Below are 21,012 nucleotides of genomic sequence, written 5' to 3' on the forward strand. Positions count from 1 at the left end.
TCTCTGGTGAGATGCTCCTTTTACAAATCTGACCTCTTGTTCTATATTCCTTTATTTCACCTTTTTGAATGTGATGAGGGAATTCAAACAGAGAAGCAAAGATCCTCCATGGATTTCACACGTAAACAGTGAATTTTGAAGCCACTTCTAAGAGCTCTTCTACTTAGTCTCAGACTCACAGCACAGTTGAAGAGGAAAGGACTTCTGGAGGTCATCTGCATTTCAGCATGGAAGGTGAGCCAAGTTCAGAAACACAAATTTAGGCCTAACTATCCAGGGCAAACAAGGAGCAATTCTTACCCTGTTTCCTATGGAGTAACCTGAAACATCTTGATGGCAAATCATGACTGAAGGATACAGATTGCAAAGGTGATTAATTATCTCCTACCAACTCTGTAAAAACAGGCAGCCAAGGGTAGCTATCTTGATATTAAATTTCCCAAAAAAACTGCAGCAATAATATTAATTTTCCTTTTCAAAAAGTAATATGCAATAATTTCATGAAAACAGAGGGGTTTACATCTGATAGAAACAACAAGAAAACCAAACTACAAACTGCACTTCCAGGACACCAGGTCATTTTTGATTCAGAGGGCAGAGCACTGTCCACTGAGTCACCAGTGCTTCCAGTCTGCTGTCAAGTCCTCCCATCAAAACACCTTATAGTTCTGGGAATGCCATAATGAAGTCATTGTTAGAGTTGTGTGACTTGACACTAGGAAGAACCAAGTTCTTTGCCAGCATAATTCTGTTGATTTCAGAAGAGGTGCTGCAGCAGAGAATTCAGATCATAATTCACAGTGCTGTCATGGAGTCCAATATTTTTATTGAAAAAAACAACCTGAAAATATATTCTGGCTCTGCATACCTAGTGAGAACAGATAAAAATCACATTCTGTATTAGCACCAGTGCTTTTGGCTGCAGGCCATGCCATGACTTTTATAAAAATAAACTGACCACCAGAAGAGATTTTGGGCATGAATATGTTAAAACACAAAATCCTAGTGTAATTACCATGGTTACCAGAGTAGAAATAGAACATTAATTAAAAATACAATTCATGGATGGATATCCTCCTCGTTAGATACAACCTAACAAGGATATTTGCATCCTTGCATTGCTTAGCGGGAGCCCAGTACTCTAAACCCCTGAATCAAGATTGACATTGTGAGATTCTTAGTTAGTCATCTTCAGCATCATGGCATGTTTTCAGCTTCCTGAAAATGTCAGGTTTGTACTCATTGAAGGAAGAAGATTCTTTTTAGTCATAGTAAAAAATTTGGAGGAATAACATACCCTTGGATACCTAAATTTAAATTTCAGAGTCATTGCCATCTTTGTTGGCAGAGGTCTGCCAAAGGATAAAAAGAAAATTGTGAAAGAAGTCTCTGAAGACCTCTACAGTTCAGCTTCCTTGACATCTGGGAAAGATGGACAGGAGGAGCTTTCAGACCTTGATGAGCCATGTGGACAGGAGGATCCATGTCACACTGCTCCTTGCACTGTGCTCCCACCACTCAGAAGCCCATTTCCATGGCCAGATGCCACCCCTGCTGCCAAGGGGATGAGCTGTCGCCACCTGCCCAGGCCCAGCTAGCTCTTCCTGGGGCAGCGACCTTCCCTAGCGAGTCGCCTCTAAAGAGGCAGCCTCGTTCAGGTGGTGCAGGCACCCCGGTGCAGTGATTTCAGCTCTTTTGTGAATGAAAGCCTGTCAGCTCAAACCGGGCTTTTAAGCCAAAGTGGCTCTCCCTGGGGGAGGCGATCTCAAGTGACACGGAAAGATCACTTGGGAGCCAAAGATGATCTCTGAGAATGTTCTTTCTATCATCCCCGCCGACGACTCGAAGACCTCGAGGTGCTCAGTCAGCGGGGTTTTATACCCTCACAAAAAGGGGCGGGGTTTCATTAACAGCCAATGCGATTAACGGTTGAGAAAAAGAACCAATCAGAGGGTTCGTTAATAAACAAATTAGGGGATTGAAACTTGCACCAATCAGGGAAAGATCTGAAATCAACCAATCAGGGAAGGGATTCAAAACGGGCCAATCAGGGGACAGAACTGGGGTACAAGGCAACATCCAATCATAAATAAGACAGTTAATGTACCAGGAGGTATATAGCTAGGGTAAGGGGGACTGGCCAACCCCCTCTGCAGCACCCTCAGAGGCTTGGTTCCCCACAATGAGCAACAGGTGTTGAAGGACTGTGATGTGATAAAGCAGCCAAATGCTTCATCCCAGTTTTTGGCACTAGATGGCACATGGGTGAAGGCAGGGTTCAGATCCACCACCACATCATATACCACATCTGGAAACAAGAGCCTACCTCTTGCAGCTGCAGCAGCTGGATCACTCTGATCCAGCACAGCACACTGATTCTCTGTGTGCCATATATGAATTGGGTGAAGAGCAACCAGGAGATCAGTAGTTTGCTTTGCTTCTTTTGATCTTATTAAAAATCTGGACAGTTGAAACCCACTTCTAGTGAGAAGAGTCTTTAAACAAACAGGGGTCCATTGCATAAGAACTTGATGCTACAACAAAAGATGCACAAACCAGTGAACCATCCCACAATTTAGTTCTGTGATTTTCCACCGCTGCCTACACAAACAGAGCTAAAGATTTGTGACAGGTGCTTGTATTTTGATTATCTCTTTCAAGATCTCAAAGTTCAAAACCACATTCTAGAGAAGCAGCTGGCAGAAGAAAATTATTTCTAACAGTCCATCCACAGAAGAGGCCCCATTTTGTTATTAATTACTCATATTGCCATAGAACTTAATTGTCTCAGCCAAGAATAAAGGCTCACTGTGTTCGTTCCATACAAAGAGGAGGGCAAGGGCAGGCCTTGCCCCAAGGACCTTGCCCTCTACAAACTCCTGGTCCAAGCTCCACATTAAACCACTGCCAGCTCTGCAAGAAGCCTCATCTAGTGCCCAACACACCTCATGAGATTTTAGCTGGCCTGAATTCCCAAAGAACTGCAAAAGTCACACCTCAGAGATTTAAATTCAGATTTCCCATGTATTCCCATTGTAAAGGTCATCCCACAGGCTGGATCTCACTACAATAAAGCCTGACACTTAACTTTTCCCTGTGTAGCAATAGGAACAAGAGATACTTTATGGGGTGAGGCTACCCACAGACAGCAGGCAAGGAGAGGCAAGATGCATTCCTTGCAGGGAGAGGTGGCTGGAATTTGCTTTCTCCCACCAGCAATGAACAACTAGGTGTATGGAAAGAGCAGAGGAAAAATTAAGCATTTCAACCAGCTGCAGGAATTAGTAAATGATGATGTGAAAATCTCAGTCCCTGCAGAGAAAAGTTGTGGTTCAGGAAGAGGTAAGTGGGAAGGAGCAGGAAGGCTGTAACAAATTGTGGGATGACAGCCAGAACAGTCAGCTTCCAAAGGGGGAAAGGGCAAAGCAGAAAGGGCAGCTCGGGGTGAGAAATGAGGACATATTCCGGGATCCCAGATACTTTCCACGTGCTCTGGATCAGCAGAGTATGTGGTACGGGGACCACAAAGGGATGGTACAGCCCACAAGGGACAGGGTGCTCTAATGAGGTGCTGATGATCTCTAAAGACAAGGGCTTTTGCCACTGAAACACTGCCAAACAATGAACTGAAAAACCAAAGCGTTTTATCTGAGTTTTTCATCCTCTTTTTTCCTTTAGTTTTGATTGTGATAAAGTAGTAAAACTACCACAATACCATTCCTATAAATGGCCTTACTGGTCACCCTGGCGCCAGTGGGAGACACTGCCAGTGCACACCCCAGTCAGTGAGCAGTTGATTGCTTTGGCTTTCTGGTTGACTGGCTTTTTTAAATGGAAGGATTTTGAAGATAAATGATTGGACTAAATGTGAGAAAAATCCATGTTGTCCTTGTGATTTAGCCACAGATTTCCTTTGAAATTACGGCTAAACAACCTATCTTACCACAGCTTATGACCCTCAATTAGTTATCTGTAATTTCCCCTTATTATTCCTTAATACCAAATCCCTGACAAAGTCCTATTTCCACAGTAAAATCTCTAATCTTCTATTTATATGCCTGCAACTCATTGTGCCAGGCACCTCAGAATCCCCAGGTGTTACAGTCATGCAATAAATAACAATTTATCTCATCCTGCTGAGACTCAGTGTGCCAAACTGCAGCTCACAGAACAAGCAGCACTCTGAATTTTCAGGCTGTTTCCGCCCTCCCGGAGTGCAGTCTGTGTTGTCACAGGGTAACAAAGAACTTGACCTGTTTGCTAAAAAACTGCCTTTTAATAACAGCTGGCTTCGGCTGATGTTTCCACTATTCTTTGTGCAAGTGAGGCCTTTCAGACACACAGGACTAGTGCTTAATTATTCCAGCAGGTTTTATTGCACTAGTCTCTTTCCACTGAAGACCCCAACCAATGTCAGTGCCCCTGGAGGGCTGGATGTGATATTCATCCCTCTGGCAGTAGGCAAGGTCATGCTGACTCACTCCCTCTGGCTTTTCCCTGCATCCACCCAGTGCCAGGGGTCTGATAAGTGCTTTACTATTCATTACACTGTCACTTGCAAAGCTGCAATTCCTTTATCCACAGACAGCACAAACCATTGGACTGCAGGCTCCTAAAAGTGTTGCTTATCAGATTTTGGACACCTTTTCAAGGGGTAGATTATTTTCTGCTACAAAAATAACTGATGGCAGGAGAAGAATCTCTGTTGCAGGGTTTTGGGGAAGAATGCAGGATCCTCTTTCCCAAACCTGCTTCTTCAGACTGGAATATACAACAAGCACATCTTTGAGTAGTGACAATGAAGCAGCAGCTCTCACTACTCAGCCCAGCATCAGCTGGGGGTGCCTAACTCAAGCTCTCACTGGTTAGAAAACCACATTTCAAGAAGCATTTTACAACTGAGAGATATTTATATAGTAAAAAGTGAGCACAGCATGGTCTTCACCTGTTACTTTTGTTTTTAGAGGGGCAACATGTTGCGACATGTGAGCGGACTTTCACAGAGGACGGCAGGCAGCAGCTTGGTGAAACATGGAATGTTCTTTTTTTATCTGACTCTAAAAGCTTATATACATTTTGTACAGAGGGCCAAGATTGGCCCAAAGAGGTTACAACTTCCTGACTCTATTGGTCAATATGACCATCAGTCAAGTTCTCTCTCAGAGAACAAGAATGCAAAACATACAGATAATTTCTAAGAATACAATATTGTTTACATGAAGCAGCGTGAGAAGCTGCTGCAAAGACTCAAACACTTGAAAGCAAAAAATGCAAAAACAACATTCACCTGCAACTCTTCCTGTTAAACCCAGGGAAAGGGCTAGTTATACCCAAACAAGGCTCATTTTAGGTTTAAGTGTCTTCCCATCAGTCTAATCTGCTACAAAAGCAAATTCAACAACCAAAAAAGCACAGGCATGATCTGACTGTCTCTAACAACAGCCCAGGAAACAGTGAGTAAAGCACTTCTCAAACACAAGTGATAAAACTATAATCAAGATACCACTGCATTTTCTGGTCTTGAATAAATATCTCTCCACAAGCAAGTAGAAAGAAAATACTTCAAACTACAAATTATGACACAACGTTAAATAGCTCGGAAGGACCATAAACTACATCAAAAATATTTAAAGGCAGCAGCCTATGTGTGTACCACAACAATCACTCAGGTATGTGATCTGTAATTTCAAAGTATGTGGGCAAAAAGAAGTCATGTAGGTTTCAATGCAAAGCTGCTCAGCCTGCTTAATAAAGCAAACCCAATGTTTTCCAATAAAAAGGAAATACAGACTTTGGGGACAAATTTCCAAATCTGATCTAAATTTAATAATTCAATTCTGTTACTTTAAAATGGAGTTTATTTTGTGAATAGAAAGCATCTAAGAATCTACAGCATCACTGTAACATTAAATTCAGCACATTTGGAAAAAATTTTGTCCCTCAACTGTGTTGTTCCAGATTTGCTACTATTTTTACCCAGCTGAGCTTACAGCATCTTAGGTGAACGTTTTTTTATTATCAGATGGCAACCATCAGCCCTTATCTGGCAAAGAAATGAAAAGCTTACCTAATGCCCAAGAAATGGAATTACCTAATACCCAAAGTAATGTACTCCTAACAAAGCCATGAGACTTTATCTCCCTTATTGGTATACACAGACAATTATAGTCATTCTAAATTCTATTTCTCTTCTCTAATGCTATATACCATACACTTTCTTTCACAGAAGAGTCCTTGGTAATATATCCTTACAATTTACCCTAAAATTTGTCACCAAGGACCCAGATTTATGACTGAGATTTTATGGATTAGTAATTGATCTAGTGTACATTTTTAGCTTACTGCAGATGGAAGATCTATGTCAGCTGAAAACTCTTCCCTTCAGATTTCTGCTGTGTTCCGTGTTAGGTGTGGAGTTTTTTTTCACCTTGTTTCTTACACATTTAGGGCTGGTCAAGTGCATGCACATGAGCAGTCACAGAAGCTCAGCATGTTGCCATAAGGCCTCCGTTAGCAGTAGTTAGGCTAAGGAGTTGGTCCCTGTGCAGGCCCATGGGAACCAAACCTGAGAAATGAGGCCTGAGAATCTGCAGATACAAGAAACAATGTTTAAAGGACTTAGTAGAGCATGTAGTACATATAGGTATACAAATTACTTGTGAAATATGATTACATGGTTACCAATAAAATGTTTTCTATGGTGGGAGTTAAGCTTAGAGAATTAACCTTTATTTTAGCTAGAGCAAGCGTGCAAAATTTATAGCCTTTAGAAAGGTTACCTGTAAGATGAATGTGAATGTTTACAGTAAAATACGTAGGAGACTGCACGTAGGCTGATGAAGTAAGACTTGTAACAAAGGTATAAAAGATAAGCATCTTTTGTAACCAACTTGGGACGCTGACTTTGAGACATTAGTCCTCAGGTCCCCGGGGCCTCAAATAAAGCACGGCATAAACTGACACTCTGTTGGTTTGTGTTTTCTCTTGGGAACGGGCAGCAAGCAGAGTTATGACAACTCATTAAACTGCAAGAACAAGATCACATGCTTGAGACACAATAATTATAATTATGCCAGTTCTTCCTACTTCGGTGGGAAGAAATCTGAATTCTCAGCTTGTAAGAGATTTTATCACTTGCATCTTGATGACAGTGCTGTTTGCCAGTGGGTGGTAGGCAGAGATTCAAAAATAAATCATTGTCCTCTTTTATTTTTGACTTACCCATGGAGGCAGGACTTCAGCATTGGTCTTCGAGTCATACCTGCTATAAATGACCCTTAGGCACAACCCTGAATAGAGGGTATATTGTTAGAGAGAGCATTCTTCACATGGGATGCTTAAATCTGCCTTTCCTAACTGTTTGTAGGTGGGAATTACAAACAGTTACTAAAGAAAGGACAATGTAAATGTTCCCTTCAACTAAACTCGGGTTAGGTCTGTATGTTTGCAATTGCTGTGCAGTCACCTGGGATTATTCAGAACCACGAACACTTCTAATGCTTTGTAAAAGCTCTATGAGGTATTCAGGGTATGAGCAAAACTTTTCCTACTCACCTTAAAAAAAGAAGTCCCACAAGATTGTCTTTATTAATACTATTTATTATAGGAACTACAAGCTACTGAGAGCACATATTTAATAAAAAAATCACAGATTCAAGCTGGACAATACAGTTGTTAAGTATCTTGGCTTAGCCATCAAATTGAGAACCAGAGGCAATGACTACGCAGACACTTTAACCCAATTGTGAAGTCTCCATCTGCCTCCAGACCAAATGCTCTAGTTCTCTTAACACTCAAAAGCCAAAAAGTTGAGAGTTCTGCCTTTCTGGGCAGGGCCAGGATTCAGTGCAGTTTGGCATCTTGCACCTTGCCTTGTGCGTGTGAGTAGACAATACTCCAGTCCTGAGGAGACAAAATCCAAATCATGCTGTGTTCATGTTTGGCCAACAGCCAAGCTTTTACAAATTAATTATTTCATCAAGCCACCTGTTCCCTTTGCGTGACCCAAATTTCTATCTTTACCCTTAAAACTTGCTTATGTCCTCCTATTTCAGCTTTACGACTACTAGGAGCTGGGTTCCCCCCTCTAAGTATCCAAAACAGAAGTTAAAACTGCAGCTGTTAGCAGCTTCCAGCTTCCCTCCATGGGAATTAGTCATTAACCAGTGATGACAAACAGCACTTTGCAGTTCATTCTCAGTACACTGACATTTAAATCCTTCCAGAGTGACTAAGGCATCCAAGGAAAGCCTGTTTGATGTGGACAGACTTCCCAGCATACAAATGCCTGGCACTGCCCCTGCATACCTGTGTGTCACCTGTAAGCTCTGAGAGATCACAGAATTAAAAACAAACAAACACAGACCAAAAAGAAAAAAAAAAAAAAAAAAAAAAAAAAAAAAAAGCCACCAGGAAGTGAAGATGACATTTATACAATTTAGCTGGAATGTCCCCAGAGGTGATTGACTGAAGTGAAAGGTGACTGACTTTAGTAACTGAGGATGTCTTTCATGCTCCTTGGCTAAGCAGTGTTGTCTCTATCACTGCTAGAGAACTACTCTCTGTGTAGATGGGTTGAAGACAGTGCAGAGGTAACTTAAGTGTGATTCAGGGGAGCAGGGGTGATGGAGAAGGTACAGCAGAACCACATGGATAATGGGCCCCATTCCCAGTGCTGATCAAAAGGTCTGAGAGCATTATCTAACCTACATGGACATCAGTTGTCTTGTCTGGGCTTAAATAAATAACTCCAGAAACCATATTATATATATTTTTATTATTATTATTATTTTTAAAGGGAGTTGAGTTTCCTAAAGCCTCATGGAAAGGTGTCTTCTTCCTATGCATCCACACAGCCAATCCGATTTTAAAGCTGCCCTAAAAGTGATCTTTCCAAGGATGATTTTAATGGTGAGGCTGCTACAAAGCAGAGGAGACAAATCCTTGGTTATTTAATTCTTCAATCCATGCTAGAACAACATTTTGAAGTATTTCTAGGAACCCTTCATGTCCTTACAATATCTGAGCATAGTATGGAAGACCTAGTCTGCCAAAAATGGCCAGATTTCTTACACTCACACAGTGACAAAAAGGCTCTTTAATATAAAAAATTCAGTTCCACACCTTGGAGAGCAGCAAATGAACACTAAGTAAGATATAGGGCAAAGATTGGAAAAAAATGTAAAAGTACATAAATCATCACGAACAGGAGACAAACACTGTACAAGAATGAGGTTGCAGAGAGAGAGGGAGGAACCCCAAGAGAATTGAAGAAAATAGGATCAGACACATTTCAGTCTCAATGAAAGCCTTTTGATGTCTCATAGGTCTGTCCCAAAACCATAGATTTAGGACAGTGGCCTGCTCCTTCTTTTAACTGCCAAGTTAATTAAACTTTGATAGTGAAAGAAATTTAAAAACATAAATATTATAATCTCAAAATTATTCTTAATACTACCTTCTGCAGAGAAGTAGAGACCCTCACAAAACACTTATCTGCAACCTAGCTTAATTTCTACCTGCCTACTTCAGCTTTAGGCACCTGCCCTTGCTCAGGCACATTTCTCATTTTCTGACTAGTCCCAGCTACTTCCATCTGTAGCTCATCTGCATCCATAGACTGCATTCACAGTACAGTACAAAAATTTGCTGGTTTCTCCTCATAATTATCTGCTGTGAGTGATGCAAGTGATAAAGGGACAAAGGACACATTCATTTCTCTACACACTGTATCAATTCCTCTAAATTAGGAAAATACTCTTCCTCCTCCCACATAAAATGAGTGGTTTTGATTTTTCAAGGAAGTGAGGGAAGAAGAGGTCTATGAAAGTCATGGAACAAATGTAAGACAGTTCAGCAGAAATTAATGTATGCTTTTCAGTCTCTGCCATTATAATTTAAAATCATCTCTCCCCCCCAAAAAAGAAGGACAGTACAGAATTGTACTGAATTAAATATTACCCCCTCAGGTATCAGACAAGGAGGAAAGGAAAATCTGTAACAGAGACAAAGCCCTACAATGTAGCAGAGACATGAGGGAAACACAAGCAAGCGGATTTTACTCTCATTGTCCATATGGAGAAAATACTGATGCAAAAACATGAGAATGAGGTACTGAAGAAAAAACACATTCAATCTCAAGAAGAGAGCTCTTCTTCTAGAAGCCCTCAATACAGCCAGAAAAACACATAATCTTGCACATATTTTTCTCCAACTACCAATTCCATAAGGTATATAAAAGTTGCCCAGATGCAAATTCACTCTGACTTTGAAAATACTACTCGTTTTACCATGATGAATCCTCATAAATTACTGTTTTATGTCTAATTTTATTTCTCCACCATTGTTTTGCCTCTCTTGCACTTTCAATAAAGCCAGGTGTTCACCCTGAATGCTGTTGTGTACTCAGACTGCACACACACATCCTGAGAAAGAAAATCCACTAGGCAACACAGAAGGGAAGGAAAAGTATTTCATCTAAAGGAAGGTGGAAAGATGGGAGCAAATTATTTCTTTTTAATCCACCATAAAAAGGCCTAATTCCAAACAGATGTGGACCTTCAGATTAAAATTTCTCCTGTGACCCCCAATTTTACATTTGTAAGCCTTTCACAGGAAGTAGTTCATAATAATAATGTCCGGCTCACCCATTAACACCTCAATCAGTCATATTAGATTTGGTACTAATCCAGTATTTCCTAGAAAATCTATGGAAAATTTACTTTTCCATGACATGAAATCCAGTTGTGGCTTCCATTTATCTCTGAGGAGTTCAACCCAGATGACTGATTCAATCAGAATCGCTCAGATTAGAAAGAGATTTATTTGATGAAAGAGTAAGATGAAGAAAATAATTTGCCTATTGGGAGAAAACAAACTGAAGTCTGTTTAAATTTATTTTGTGAATATGTGAGCCCCTAGTGTGGAAAGCTGACCATCCCTGCTAAAGGGCTGGCTGAATATTGCATGTTCATGTGTACTGGCTGCTAAGGATACAACACAATTACTGAGAGCAACTGGGAACGCAGGTCCCTGGAAAAAAACCAAAAGGTTCATCTACACTTTTCTTTGCTGCCAAAGCTCCAACAATAGTCCTAATTTTCCCTAACATGAATCTAGCTGCTTTTGTTTTCTGTAGGCTAATGCACATGATGCATTTCCTTTTGGAGGAATCAATCTTGATGTAATTTGATGAGCATCTCTCTTAACATCAGTACCACTTTAGCAGCTTATCTGGTCCCCCTCTTCTCTCTGTATTCATTCCTCTCCTTGTGCTTACTTTTAGGCAAAGGTAAAACAGTTCACTGGGAGGTACTTTGAATCAGATGATGAAATCAATCTGGGTTACAGACAGCAACAACCCCTCCTTGGTTATTTTTAACTGAGGTTAGTTTCCTACCCTGCTGTGACAGTATGAACAGTTGCACAGCTGAGAGCCAGAACAAGGGCAGGAATGGCAGAAGGAGATGTAGGATTGTCTTGCTGAGAAATGAGCACATCTGCCCTTAGTAACCCCAGGTCACTGCAGACTTAATAACAAGCAAGAGAAAATGAAATTCAAGCACGAAGTGAGGCTGTGGGCCTGCTGACAGTCATTGTTTCCAGGCAGGACATTACTGTAAACAGGGTAACTCACAGCAACCCGCCACTCAAATTTAACTATGCACAGTGGACACCCTTAAGAGTCTTCACACTGCTCAAGGCCATGGCTGTCTGCCCCCTTTCTCCCCCAGTGCAACCTCCTCCCACAGCTGATCCCACAGCAGGATCAGCTCTGTACTCAGACCAAGTTCCTGAGGGCTGTATCCAACTGGGGCTTGAACAGTTCCCATGGAAAGAAACTGCATAACCTCTCTGGGAAACCTGCGGGACTGCCCATGCTCATGGGGAAACAGATCTACCTTAAATTCAGTCTGAACCTCTGTAGTTTCAATTTATGTCAGTTATCTCATCTTCCCACCCTTCACAGAATCACAGAATGGCTGCAGTTGGAAGAGACCACTGGAGGTCAGCTAGTCCAACTTCCCTTCTTCCAGGGAAGGAGATTCCACAACCATTCTGGGCAACATCTTCCAGGGCTTGGTCACCTGCACAGTAAAGAAGTTCTCCCTCATGTTAAGGTAGAACTTGCTGTGCAACAATGTCTGCCCATTGCTTCTTGTCCTATTGCTCAGCACCACCAAGAAGAGCCTAGTCCATCCTCTTGACATCCTCCCTTTAGATACTATTGACATTGATAAGGTCCCCTCTCATTTGTCTCTTCTCGAGGCTGAGCAGACTCAGCTCCCTCAGTCTGTCCTTGTAAAAGAGATGCTCCTGTCCCTTCATCTTTGTCACCCTCTGCTGCACCTGCTCCAGGAGCTCCATGTTTATCTTGTCATGAGGATCCCAGAACTGGACACTGCACTACAGATGTGCCTCATGGAGCTGAGCAGAGGGGCAGGATCGCCTCCCTCCACCTGCTGGAAATGCTCTTCCCCAGGACACCACTGGCCTTCTTTGCCACAAGGGCACTTTTCTGGCTCATGGACAGCTTGTTGTCTAGCAGGACCCCCAGGTCCTTCTCTACAAAGCTGCTTCCCAGCAGGTCAGCACCCAGCCAGGTACATGGGGTTATCCCTCCCCAGGTACATGATCCTTAACTTGCCTTTTCTGAATTTCAGAAGGTTTTTCTGTGCCCATCCTTCCCATCTCTGTCGAGGTCCTTCTGAAGGGCTCACAGCCCTCTGGGGTATCAGTCACTCTTCTCAGCTTTGCCAGCAGTGAACTTGCTGAGGAGGCATCTGCCCCTTCATCCAAGTCACTGATTAATAAGTTAAAATAATACTGGACCCAGTACTATCCCTTGCGGGACATCACTAGTGACAGGCCTCCAACTTGAGGTAGAGGGCACTTCTGCAAAAAGCCTGGCTCTGGCATCTCAATACAGTTTGTGTATTGAGGCTGATGCTGGGTCCCTCAAAGCCCTCTCCTTTCCAGGCTAAATAAGCTCAGCACCCTCAGCCTCTCCTCACAGGGCAGGTGCTTCAGCTTATGACCGTCTCGGTGGTCCTTTGCTGAATGCAGTCCAGTCTTTCCATGTCTTTCTCATATTAAGGGAGCCCAAACTGGATGCTGTTTTCTAGATGTGGATTAACAACTGCCATTTTGAGTGATAATCACTTCTCTCAATTTACCAGCTCTTCTTCTGCCACTAAAGGCTCAGGATTCCATTAGAATTCTCAGCACCAGGACACATTGCTGTCCAACATTCAGCTTACTGTCCTCAAGGATTCCCAAATCCTTTGCCACAGACCTGACCCTCAGTCAGTCAGTCAGCCAGTCAGTCCCCAGCCTGAATGTCCTCATCTCTGAGCTGGGTGCTGGGCAGCACAGCCTTTCTGAGTGACACAACACAAGCAGGTGCCAAGGACAAAGTGGTGAGATCAGGATGAGATGCTGAAAATGTTTCGCCTCATCTGACACAAGCCCACAGATGCTGTCACTGGAAAGAGGTGTAAAGATATACTGAGATGGCATCCCAAGATCCGTATTTGGAACACATTCAGCTTTGGGGAGAATTTAGAACATCTCAGCAAGATTTATGAGCCACTTCACACTTTCCTAAGCATCCTGTGATGTAGACAGGTGGGTATAGGAATCCACATTTAAGAGAGCTGTGTTTGGGATGCTCATTGGGAGGAGTCTCCCTCTCTTCCAGCCTTTTTGGATCCAGAGAAGTCCCACCAAATGTACACTTCAAAGATGGAAGAGGCAGAGGTGATTCAAGCAGCAGGAGGACAAGAGGTTTTGGAGAACAGTGGGGGAGCTGGAGGGGCAGCGTCACTTCACAAGAGAGGAGAGATGGAGATTGAGTCATTTGTGCTGAAATAGTGCAAAAAAGAGCAGAACAGAAAAGGAGGTGCCAGAGAGACCTTCACCTCTACTCATCAAAAAGCTCTTTCAGACAGACCAAGAATTACTTCTGGAAGCCCTATACGTAAACCAAGTAAGCACTTCATAATCATTGATACAACCTTTCTGTGATGTAAAGAAAACAAACACCTGCCAAGGACAGGACTACTCACCACTAGCCTAGTTTCCATTCATTTACCAGGGGTAACTTGCTTTTAAGTAAAGCAAGCACCAAACTGCCTGGAAATCACATAGCCAGTGCTGTGTGCAACCTAGCAGAAGAGTTTGTCTCCATAGAATGAAATACACAAAAGCAAAGAAACCAAGTGAGACATTGCCTAAATTAGTCAGAAAGGGAGTCAAGGAGAGGAACAGCAGCCCTGTCCATGATTTGATTCCCAAAGAGAAATCTCTGCTAGGACTTCCCAAGCCTAACTCTTGCAGAGTTGGACACCAAAAGCCTTCCATCTCCATTTAATCACAAGCAGATGTGACTGATATTTCTTCTGCTTTAAAAACTTACAGACCACGAGTGCCCAGTAGCTGCTCAGAGAATCATGGAATGGCTGAGGCTGGAAGGGGCCCCCATACCAAAGCAGGGACAGCTACTGCAAACAGGCAAGAAGATCAATATGGAGCCATTTTACACTCCCATTAAAAGAAATAGAACTAACAACACACATTCTAAGAGTAAACGCAATGTGAACATGTAAAACCAGATATAATAAAACCACTGGAAGATGTTTTACATAAAATATGATGGTAAGTAAATTCCCAACTCAGCAAGACAATGAAAACAAGCTACCTTCAATCCCATGGCTAACAGCAACAAGTCCTAGTCTCTGAATTTTTATTAAAATTAAAATTAAAAGGCACATCAGCTAAAGCAACATTCTGAACAGAGGCTCTGAAACTATAGTGCATCATCAAAGATCCAAAGTTCTACTAGACTGAGATGTACTTGACTGGAGAAACATCATTTTCAGACTGAGAAAAAAAACAATGCAAACCCTATGAAAATTAATTAAGTTTTAAATAATAGTGGGTTTGCAACATAAATTTATCTCATAGCTCAAACATCAAAATCTTGGACTAAAGCAGAGACCTCTGAACACAGCAGAAGAAACATCAGAGGTTACTAAAACAACTCCTATTGCAAGGTGGATAGCATATATCCTGTATACAAGTATTAATATTTAATGTAATATATTGTTATTTGCTTTTACTTCAGCATCCTATAATGGCCTTAATTTCCCATTACACTCTCCAATGATGGAAACTATTGTATAGCTGAGGTATTGCCATTTATATGGAAAAGGACTGCTGAAGTCCTGGATTACTAAGGAGGATGGGAGAAGACTTCAGATCCCAGGCTGCCAAACCATGGCTGAGGAGTTAAAGATAGGCAGCTTTTCAACTGAGTAATAAATTCAATGAGGTCCTAACAACAGAACACAAGAAATCAGTAACAAAACTGTTAAAAAGACTTGCCTCAAAAAAAAGTCGACCCCAGTAGCTGAATCTGTTCAGAGGAGGTCTGCAGAAGAAGAGGTAATTGTCCTAACATAATCCTGTGGCCACCCTCTTGCACCTACTATTCCTTAGAACAGAACTACTTATTCTAACACAAACCTGAGGCCTAATTTCTATGCCCCAATATGGCCTCAAAGAGGATGCAAGTGCAGTGAAGTAAGAGCAAAGCACAGATTTCTGTTAGTCAGTCAGTCAGTTGATGTCCTACCATTCGGCAGCATGCTCTTGCAAGGGTCTGCTGGAGTAAGGACACAAAAAACCCCCTCCACACATTTTGGATGGTGCTTTACTGGAACAAAAATGTGTCTTTGGACTTCTCTGCCCCCTCAAGAGCTTTCAGACAGAACCCTACAGTCCCACGCCTACATTCCACAGGACAATTTGCCTGAACTACCTGAATTCTGCCTCACTGGGGTTGTCAGAGGCACCATTTGCTTGTGTCTCACTGTTACAGATCTGACTTGTGCTGAGGGAATTGTCATAATGGAGGTGCTAACACAGAAGCAGAAAACAGATTATAGCAACAGGAAGGGCTAAGAGAAAATTCTCCTTTGCAGGGTGCATGTGCAGTAAGAATCAGTGTGGTTTCTGCTGTAAAGATTAAAAGCAAGAAAAAAATTGCTTGCAGCCTAGGTGGGGGATGATGCCCTACCTGCTGCTAAGGAGCAGCTCTCTGGAACTGAGAACCCTGGGTCTGGATTGAGAACTGGAGAAGCTCCATTCCTGCTTGGCATCAGGCAAGCTATGGGATTCTCCTGTTCCTCCCTCTGAGAATATCCCCTCAGTATTCTTGCTGTAGCTGGCACAGCATGAAGGCGTGGCCATGGGAGATATTCTGGGCTCCAGAGCATTCAGTCTCACTGACTTCAAGGGGAGGTAAACAGGAAGAGAGTTTGTGCCCATCTTTGATTTCAATTAACTGCATTAACTAGTCCCTCTAGTTTCATAATTTCAACTCAGTTCCTTGCACTATTTCTTCTATCTGTGCCCACATACATGCATGTGTCATCCTGGCTTCTCATCACTCTTATTTTGTACATTATTATGATGGGATAACAGCTAGCTGTAGCTTTGCTTATCTCCCTCTTTGTCTTCTCCTTCTTTTTTTCCCTAGAAACTGCATTGCACTTTCCCCTTTTAATTCTGTTCCTCTGTTACTGTCAGGTCATTTCCAACAGCACTGCCTTCATGCCAGTGCCAAATTATGTATCTCTATCCCTCACTCTGTGATTACTGGTTTCAAAAGTCCTGAGCCTGCTCCATAGGCTCAGGGGGCAGGGAGGCAGAGATCAAGTTTAAGGAGATCAGTAAGTTTTTCTGAAAAACAGTTTTATTCTTTATATTTAAAATATAATGATCTCAACTCTTCTGGACACTGAACCAAGTCTGTAGCACAACTCTGCAAGTAAAATGAAACCTTTATTTTATTAAAAATACTTCTAAAAGGGCATCAGTTAGTATTCTAAAAAATATAAACATAAATTAGCTTTTTAAGTGGATTCCCTTCATATGGGATATGTTCATGGTTTCTAAGAGAAATGTCATTAATTCTAACAGAATTTCTGCACATTCTATATAGCAGGGGTTTTTTTGTTTTGTTTTGGGGTTTTTTGTGGAACAAAAAAATACATTCTAAATTTGGGGGAATATCTGTTTGATGCTTTACCTTCTGTTTACAAAACCTAGTCAGTTACATTCTGAGGTGGTATAAAAACAGCGTGAAGTGCAGAGCAGTGAGTGCAGCATACCTGTGCACACACCCCCTTTCCATATCCCCCCAGGTAAGGTGCACTGTTAACAGTCTCAAGTTACTTTCCTTAAGGATGAACACAGGGAGAGTGATGATTTTTCAGAGTCATGTTTACCAGAGCTGAAAAGGTACAACACCCACCTACTTCATAATTTGAGTGTCACAAAAACACATTTGAAAGATAACCGCAAATCACCCCTCCAATCGAGTACTTTACCCTCTCAGCACGACGCAGAAGTTTAATTTCCACTGATGGGTGACCCTCGAGACCGTTGTATACCACCCTCCCCGCCCCTTCCCAATGGCAGCGATTCCCCTCACAGGCAGAATAAAGCGGGTCTATAAATAACTTCAAAAGGAATTGTCCCTCTCCTCACGCATTGCAGACAGCTGTTTACAGAGATCCCGACTCCTCATGCACTGCGTTGGCCCAGCTCTCATCCTACTGTTTCCTTCGCTCTTCCTAAAAAAGCCTAGGGCGACGCGGCGATGCGGTGCAGGTAGGATCGGGGGGACCCTCCACTGCCGCAAGTGCCTGTTTCCACAAGTTGAGGCTGCCCGCGGCAGGAGCCGGAACGCGACCCCGGGGAAATTTCTCAGGACAAAGGGGTTGCGATCTGGAGTAATCCGTCCTTAAGCTCCACGGTTCCGGCTGATCCTGGGCCCCGGAAAACCCCTCCTCCCCACTCCCGGCGCCCGCAGCCGCTCCGGGCCCGAGCATCGCATCCTCGCTCTCCCACCTGCAGGGGCTGGCGCGGGGCCGGGCACGGACAGGCGGGAGGCGCCCCGCACCTGCCCGCAGCCCCCGGTCAGACAAAAGCCCCGGCTGGCTCACCTCCTTCAGCTGCTCCAGCTCCTGCTTGAGGCCGTCATACTCCGCCTCCAGCTCATCGTACTGCTGCTTGAGGGTGAGCTTCTCCTCCAGCACCACCAGCCCATACTCCGCCGCCTGGATCTTCTCATGCGTCGTCTCGGAGAGCTCCCGAGTCAGCCGCTCGATCTCGCTCTTGTAGTGGTCTGCGCCTTGCAGCACCTCCTCCGCAGCCATAGCCCCGCCGGCACTACCGCGCCGCCGAGCAGGCAGCCGGCGGGCGGGCGCGGCCGAGAGGCGGCACCGGCACGGCCGGCCCGGAGCGGCGGCGGCGCCGGGGACGTGGATGGGGGGTAGGGGCCGCCTGCGGCAGCCGCCACCGAGCGGGGTCCGCCCCGCCGCGGCCGCGGCCCTCTCCTCCCCTGCCGGCCGCCTGGAACGCGGCGAGGCCGCGCTCGCCTCCCCCTGGCCCTGCGGCGGCCCCGGCGGCCGGAGCGCCTGGGCTGGCGAGCGGGCGGGCGAGCCCCGCTGCCCGGGGAGGCGGCGGCGCGCTGGAGGCCGGGGCGGTCGGGAGCGCGCTTTCGTGTGGCGCCTCCTGCGGAGAGGCTGCTGCTGGCGTCCGCCTCCTCCCGCGGCGCCTGCACCGCCGCCTCCCTTCCACACGGTCCCTCCCCTGCGCTCTTTAAAATGACAGCGACCTGAGGGTTGGCATTGCCGCCGGGCGGGAGGGGAAGCGGCGCGGCAGCAGCGGCAGAGCCGCCGGAGCGGTGCGGAACCGGCGCCGGCGCGCCGGCATGTGGCGCTGCGCCTGCGGGCCCCGTCCCTGCCGGTCCCCTCCCGCCCCTCCGCCGCCGTGTCAGCGCCTCTCGGTTCTGCTCAGCGTGCTGCAGCCATGGCCGCAGCGCCGGCGGTGCGTGTATAATAGAAAGCGAGATGCAGTCCAGCAAACTGCGGGAGCGGGGGGGCGGCCGCAATTTCGGGAAACTGGGAAAGCAGTTACCTGCTCTCTGCCCTGTGCTCGGTGAATGAGTGCGTTTGGGTATGGTCAAGGGATCCTGAATGCGAAACAGCAGCGGGGTCGGGGCACTGGGCTCGGGCTGCTCTTCCATCACCATTAGCACAAGGTCTCAGTGCCACTGATTAGACAGCAGGACAAAACTGATTCAGCTCAGATGCGGTCGCACCATTGTTTCTTTGTGAAATTAACCGGAGGACCTGATGCATAGATTATGTCCGTTTTATGCTGACTTTATACTGGCTGCAGAAAGACAGATGCTACTTGTCCAGCATAAAATTGGACTGGTGCAGACAGACAGTAACTGATCTCTTACGAAGTCTGCCAGTAAAAAGTTAACACACCAAATTAGGCACATTTTACATATTTGAACTGGAAGACTGAGTTCATCCTGGATCAATGTTGTAGTTGGGTTTTTTGGGGGGGGTTATTTTTGTACTCAGAGTCTTAAACTCGAATTTACTCTTTCTTCAAACTATGGCCTGCAAATAGACTTGAATTGATATTGATCAAGTTTTGCTTCAAGTACTAGCAGGACCTGTTTTTCACGTTTTACAGACTTTTATTTTTAAATTTACTCTTTTAAAGGTTGAGAATTGGGTTAGAATTTCCAGATGGAGGTGTTTGTTTTAAATAGAAGTTACCTGTGAGAAGATGGATGTCGCTGCCCACCAATGGAGCACTGTATTGGAAATCAAAGACATAGATTCCCTTTCTTGCTAACCTGATAATGTGGTTTTAAACAAGCCACATCCCCTTTCTACCATGGCTTCCCCATGACTAAGAAATAGGTAAAAATTATTAGACTGCTCAGTGAAGTTCTTTGAGATCTGCAAATTGAAGCACTAACATTAGTTATACAATATATGCATACAGTACATGGCATATATCAGTTTTATAAATATACATGCATGCATATATATACATACATATACATATATATACATACATTACTAATACATTGTAATACAGCCTGCACAGCCTGCATTTCTCATTGCCTAGAGAGCATACGTGGAAGAAGCAAGCAAAGTTCTGACAATTTCTAGCTTGAAAACCACTTCCAAAATGCACTCTTTTTTTTAAATCTACTGTAGAAGGAAGTGTGAATATTAATAGGAAAAAAATAAGTGTGAATATTAATAAGTGAGAAGAGTGAGTGGCTCTCATCGATGACTGAATGTCAAAAGAGAGGAGAACACCAGCATCCCAACTGTAATTCCCGTGATACAGCTAACCTCAACATCCTTTTCTTAAAAGACAATGAAAGATTCCACAAATCAGAAGGAAAAAAAACCCCACAATTCAAAAGAGAAGCAAAATGTTGTCTCAAGAGCTTCTACAAGTTGTAGTCTAATAGTCTTTCTCAACTTTGTATCTAGGCCACTGTGCAAGGAAATGTTTATTGAGCATAGGAATGGATAAGAGAGCAAATATTGCGACCAGTGCTAAAAGTGAGTTGTTGGGTCAAGGATACTGTGGAAACTGGCTGAAGCAACAGGATACCTACAGCTAAGCCTTGGCGTATCTCCACTTAACATCATTTGGTTGACAATCTTACTCACAACCCAAGGGCAGCCTCACCACACATCTGAACATCTGCACCCCAGAGGGGAAATCTGGTGTCAGGTTTTCTGCAACACCTCAAATGAAAGTGCAGTGTGAAGGGCATGTGTGGTGCCCTGTGCAGCAGTGCACAGTGACTGTGAGGTCCTCAAACTACTCTGAATTGAAAACACCAAGACACTCATGATTTGCTGTGACTAGTCCCTCTTCTTGCCTCCTAAATGTAAGCAATATCAAACTTGGCTTCTTTGGTGATATTTGTCTTTATTTTAGAAAACTTCTTTTAAAGTCTTCTTTGAAAAGTCCCTAGTTGTCAGGTGACTTTTGTTGTCTGTTGTCAATTTCTCTGCACTGACTACACCTGGGCTGAGCAGCACACACATGGATACATTCAGACCTACATATTTAACTGAGTGAATCCCACCTTTCACTTCCCTATCTTTTCTT

General features: G+C 43.9%; 1 protein-coding gene across 10 annotated transcripts in view; it reads right to left on the bottom strand.

The window, feature by feature from the left end:
• The window catches only part of BICD1 (BICD cargo adaptor 1), a gene marked incomplete at its 5' end in the record, with an annotated part of 180,508 nt that extends 162,284 nt beyond the window's left edge, over positions 1 to 18,224 (bottom strand). For 9 of the 10 annotated variants that reach the window (XR_014589848.1, XM_083859355.1, XM_083859359.1 and 6 more), the window contains one exon: positions 18,012 to 18,224. Coding sequence is in view for 9 of the 10 variants with exons in the window: in XM_083859355.1 (XP_083715481.1) it covers positions 18,012 to 18,224 (213 nt within the window). Of the gene's footprint in view, positions 1 to 7,669; positions 7,903 to 18,011 lie in introns of those variants that run through there. The other variant, XM_083859361.1, reaches the window with a different exon arrangement.
• Positions 18,225 to 21,012: the final 2,788 nt, after the last annotated feature.

Source organism: Zosterops lateralis, assembly GCF_965231275.1.
Source record: "Zosterops lateralis genome assembly, chromosome: 4".
Taxonomy (NCBI): domain Eukaryota; kingdom Metazoa; phylum Chordata; class Aves; order Passeriformes; family Zosteropidae; genus Zosterops; species Zosterops lateralis.